A 5,490-nucleotide genomic window follows, 5' to 3' on the forward strand; every position below is an offset into this window, starting at 1 on the left:
CACTCCGGCCATCAGGTGGGAACAAGGTGATTTTGGGACCCGTCGTTGACCTGTCCCGGCCCCGTGACCGCGACAGCACCGCCACCCAGAGGCTGCTCCGGGGACAGCTCGAGGCACCGACCAGCTCGGTTTTGACCCTTCAGATCAAAAATCACTTCACTTTCTTTGCCAGCTCTGCCTCAGCTGCCTTTCAACCACCCTCCTCCCAGCTCCTAGGGCAGCTCCAGGCTGGGGAAACAGCTCCAAGACCGGCCCAGGCCATTTATTCACCACGCTGGAACATAAAAATAACATCTTTAATAGCTTTGGAGTTGGCACAGATGGTATTAAAACTCATCACTTTTTATTACTGGACTATGGAACCACACATGGTGCAGCGCAGGGAGGGCAGCTCCGACCCCACGTTGCTTCTAAACCACAGAGCTACAACAGGGTGGTGTTGGAGGTGACTCTTCATTTACATTCAGCGTTTAGAGAGTGGAACCAACAGCGAGATTTAACCACACGCACACAGAGCAAAGCCTGGGGAGGATGTTTCTGCTGGCAGCCGAGGCCTCCTCCTCTTAGCAGCCACAAAAGCCCAAAAATCAGCTGCAACACAGGTTGTGAGTCTGGCCAAACAGCACAGGACAACAGGAGCTTCTGCTCACACCTGAAGGAAAGTTACTGCAGTGACAGTCCCACTTCCCTCTTCCAGGAGCAGGGAAGGCTGGACCAGCACTTAGGATGTTAAGACACAGCTCTCTCAGTGGCCAAAGGCTTTTTTTTTCAGGAACCTAGAATGCAGTGGGACAATAATACTTCCCTTTCTGAAGTACTTTTCCCAAGAAAACCTCCCTGCTGCCCTGAGCCAAGCATGTTATCCTCTCACAGGTGTAGAGGAGGTGGGACTCACCTTGGAAAGCAACAGCAAGCTGGTGGCAGAGCAGGGACCTGGCAGAAAAAGTCCCCTTCTGACCAAAAAAACAGCGTCAAAACTACTAGGCAGGATGAAAATAATTCCCAACAACAGAGGAGGGGAAAGGAAGGGAAGGGGGAAAGCATTCCAGATCTGGGCAGACATGGAGCCATGGGAAAAGTGAATGTCAGCCTGAAAATAACAGAATTGAGCCCAAAAGACACTCCCACACTTGTGATGTGCAGCCAGAACATCACACCATGAACTCCTGGTGGCAGCTGAGCTCCTCACAGCCCCCTGTGTCTGGCACTCGCCCCGTTTCCATGGCCATGGTCTCTCCAGTGTCACAGCATGGCCCTATCCCAGCTCCCACATAACCATCCCACGTCCAAAACTCCTATTTGGGGAAACACTGATGGGTTTCTGGCAAGATCACAGCTTGTTTAATGAAGAATTTAGTCCTCAGTGAAAGCAATCACTGCTGCAGGTCACACCCACCTCACTGGGCAGCAGCTCCAGCCTGACAAACACTTGTTTGCCCAACCCAGTCACCCCAAGGTCTCTGTCCTGGATGACCCTGAGGAGCCAAGACACCACAGCCACTTTCAGCCACCAACTTCCTCATCATCTGTTGGTTATAAAGATTTCCAGTTTCTAGGGGTGCTCTAAAATCATGATGGTTATGAGGCATTTCTGGCCTCTGCTCCGAGGAATTCCCCCTCACCACCAGGATCAGGTGCCGACATGGAGGGAGGTAAAATGCATAGTGAGGTCTCCCAGCAGCGAGGTCTCTCCTCTGGAGGGGTTTTGTTTTCCACCTACTGCCCCTGCACTGTCACAGCCTCTGTTTGGCCTTTACTTCCAGCGGGGGCCTTGCCCCCGACGGCTTTGTTGGAATAATCCCGCTCTCCAAAGATAGTGCTCCCAATCCTGACGTTTGTGGATCCAACCTCCACCTGGAAGAGACAGAGAGGAGGAGGTCAGGGCAGGGGTGCCACCACCCCTGTGACCAGCCTAGGTTCTCACCATGTCACAGAAGGACAGTTTCCCCCACACTCGCCACCCAGGGGCTGGTTTGATCCCAGGAATCTACCCCAGGACCAGCAGAGCTGTTTTTTCATGGAACAGCACTGTTGGGATCTCCATGCAAGAGGCCTGTTTGGGTGGAATTTGGGGTGCAGGTCCTCTTGTTCCCCACGGGAAGGGCGGCAGGAGGAACACACTCACTGCGTGCTGGAAGTCCGTGGACATGCCCATGCTCAGCTCCACCTTCTCCACGGGGAGATTCAGCTTCTCACACACCTCCTGCCGCAGGGACAGCAGCATCTGCAGGGAGAGGGGAAGAGGAGAGGCTCACACACCTGACAGCCACGCCAGCTCCCTTCCAGGGTGCCACAGACCACGACTCCTGCCTGTCTCTGAAGTCTCCTTCACACAGGAAACGCAATTCCCACATTTCCCACTGAAGTGGTGTAACAATGCCTGGAGATTTCCCAGATTTATTGACAACACAGAGGAGGCTGATTGAAACCTCACCTGGGCCACAGGCTCCAGGACAGCAACTGCTGCACGGGGAGCCCTGCCAACATCAGGGCTGCAGCTGCAGAGGAGAGATGGGAGAAATGCTCTGCAGAAAGGAGCCTCCCACCTGCACTGACACTGGTACTGAGGGCTCTGCACTGCTCTGAGCATGGTGTTTCTACAGTCTTATAGCCTGACTCAGACTGGTTTCTCAGGGACAGACAAACTGTAACAGGAGACCAGCCCACAGTGACATTTTCTCCTAGAAAATCTTACCTGGAAGTCAGGATTTGGGCCCTTGCTGAGGTCGTGCCCGATGCTGCCGATCGTCATCAGCCCCACAAATTCCAGGCTGGGGCACTTGTTGATCACGTGCTCCACGGCAGCCGTGGTGTCTCCAGGGGGAAGGCCGTGCTTACCTGGAAAAAAACAGGGAGATCTGTGCCCAGCCCTGCCAGAGAAACACTCTGAGAGCACAAACCAGCCCATCCTGCTCAGGTTCTCTGAACAGGAGTCAGAAAGGGCCACTTACTGTCCTCCCCACTCGTGTTAACTTGCACCATGACCTTCAGCTTCTGGGATGTCCCTTTTTTCTGCCACGAGCTGTTGACTCTGTCTGCCAGCTTCACAGAATCCACTGTTTCCAACATGAACAGGTTTGGGACAGCTGGGGAGGAAACAAAGGCTGAGGCAATCCTGCTGGCACAGGAGTGTTTGTCCCTAGAGCGGGTGTCGGGGAGTTCCCCCTCTTTGGGGAGAACCTTTTCCCACTATCCAGCCTAAACCTCCCCTGACACTGAGAGACTGTGGCCCACACAGAATCAAGCAGGATTTACCAATCAGCTTGTTGACATTGTTTTTCTGCAGGTGGCCAATAAAATGCCACTTGATGTCTGGACAAGACGACAGAATCTGAAAGCAGAGAGAACAGTGAGGTTGGAACGACAATTCCCTCTTCCCCCACGCAGCCCTTCGGGCTTAGTTTGCCCACAGACAAACACCAGACACCCAATTTCTTCATTTGTTGACTCAACTCGTGGTTGTGCTGAGGTTGCTGCACAGCCTGGAGAGGGAAGGGGCTGTGGCTGCAGGGAATGCTGTCCATGGGAATAAGGAAGGCAAAGCTCTTTTACAACAGTCATAAAATTATATTTTCCCCAAACTGAGTGTTAACATCTCTTTTAAACGAGGACTGTGCCTCTCCTACAGAAAGCACAAAAGGCACAGCACTGTTCAGACAAATCATGACTAAGGCACACGTATTCTCAGACTCCTCTGGAGCCAGCAAGGCAGGAGGGGGAACGGGGTAGAGAGCTAAGAATAACCCACCATTTATCTGCAAAGGCAAGGATCCAGTGAAATTCCTAACAAAAACCAGGACTTTGGCTGAACAGCTCTCAGGACACAGCTATACAAGGAAGAAAATACGAAGGGGACTGAGTACTTACTCTTGAGTCTGATGCCTTTTCCAGCAACTCCTGAACCTGGGAGAATGCAGGAGAATCCCATTAAACCCATGGCACGTGTAAGATCAGTGTCTGTGGGGTGTGTGTCCCTGGGACCAACAGGAGCCCCAAAAACACGAGGCCAGGGGGTGATGCTGTCACCAAGCCTGGCCCCCCACCCACAGAGCCACCCAAACTGGGCTGCCCTGAGACATCAGGAGGAATTTCTTCATAGAAAGGGTTGTTCAAGAGGCTGCCCAGGGAGGTGGTAGAGGTGTCCACCCCTGGAGGTGTCCAAGGAAGGACTGGACATGGCACTCAGTGCTCTGGGCTGGGGGACAAGGTGGGGATGGGGCACAGGGTGGACTTGATGCTCTGGGAGGGCTTTTCCAACCCCAATGATTCTGGGATTCTGTGCCCTCAACACGAGGGCCTTTCCCAGCCCCTGTGGTCCCTTTCCCAGCCCTGTGGTCCCTCTTCCAGCCCTGTGGTCCCTCTCCCAGCCCTGTGGTCCCTTTCCCAGCCCCTGTGGTCCCTCTCCCAGCCCCGTGGTCCCCCCAAACTCACGTAGTTCTCCCCGAAGCTGCGCTGCCCGTGCCGGTACGCCTCCATCACCATCTCCGCCGGCTTCGTCTTGCTGACGGCCACGAGCCGCGGCTGCACGGCCGGGAGCCCCTGCGGGACCACCGGGGCTCAGGGGGGGACACCGGGGCACCCCCCAGCTCTCCCCAGCCCCGACCCCCCAGCTCAGGAGAGGTCGGGGGTGGCGGGAGGTTTGTCCCTATGTGTGTGTGTGCGGGTAGATCAAGCAGGAGGGAGGCCTGTTGTGATAGTGGGGTGCTGTCTTCTTTGCTGGGGGGCTCAGGTGCCCATCTCCGTGGTGGGACCTGTCCCTGTGGCACTGGGGGAATGTCCCCACGGTGACACGGGTCCTGCCCTCACGGTGGCACCTATCCCTGTGGCACTGGGGGAATGTCCCCACGGCGACCAGGGCCCTGTCCCCATGGCACTGGGGAATGTCCCCGCGGTGACACGGGCCCTGTCCCAACGCCAGGACCCCTCCCGGCGGCGGTCCGGCTCCGTCCCCACGGCGACGACCCATGACCTGTCCCATGGCGTGGGCCCGTCCCTACGGTGACGGAGGCCGTGCCGCCGCGGCAGCGGCTCCCCGCGGTGTCCCCCGGGCCCCCCCCGTGCCCCCGGTGTCCCCTCACCTGCGGCCGCCGCGCCGCCGCCTGCTGCAGCTGCTCGGTGACGGCGCGGAGCGCCGGGCCCAGCCCGTCCCCGGCGGCCATGCCCGCTCTCCACATCCCCGCCCGCCCCGCGCCCACTTCCGCCACACCTTCGCCCCGCCCCCGCGCCGCGGCCAATGGGAGCGCCCCGCCGCGCAACACCGACCAATGGGAGCGCCCCTCCGCGCAACGCCGGCCAATGGGAGCGCCCCGCCGCGCCATGTTGGGAAGGTCGCGGTCGCCATGGCGGCCCCCGCGGGTCGGGGGGGACACCGGGCATGGGGCGGTCAGGGCTCCCCCCGCTCCCCTTTCACTGGGTTTGGCAAAAATCGGTGACAAATCCAAGCCATACCCGCGCCGTGGGGGCGGCAGCGAGCGCTGCCACCCACCCCAC

General features: G+C 57.6%; 1 protein-coding gene across 1 annotated transcript; it reads right to left on the minus strand.

Moving 5' to 3' along the window:
• Positions 1-282: 282 nt before the first annotated feature.
• Positions 283-5,194, minus strand: PLPBP (pyridoxal phosphate binding protein). The gene is made up of 8 exons (XM_051811976.1): positions 5,079-5,194; positions 4,432-4,539; positions 3,868-3,903; positions 3,256-3,331; positions 2,952-3,086; positions 2,696-2,838; positions 2,126-2,224; positions 283-1,854 (listed from the first exon to the last, which is right to left on the minus strand). Exons 1-8 carry the CDS (start codon positions 5,172-5,174, stop codon positions 1,717-1,719), a joined length of 831 nt encoding a protein of 276 aa, XP_051667936.1. The 5' UTR covers positions 5,175-5,194; the 3' UTR covers positions 283-1,716.
• Positions 5,195-5,490: the final 296 nt, after the last annotated feature.

Source organism: Manacus candei, unplaced genomic scaffold, assembly GCF_025592945.1.
Source record: "Manacus candei isolate 608988 ecotype Guabito, Panama unplaced genomic scaffold, ASM2559294v1 h1tg000084l, whole genome shotgun sequence".
Lineage (NCBI taxonomy): Eukaryota > Metazoa > Chordata > Aves > Passeriformes > Pipridae > Manacus > Manacus candei.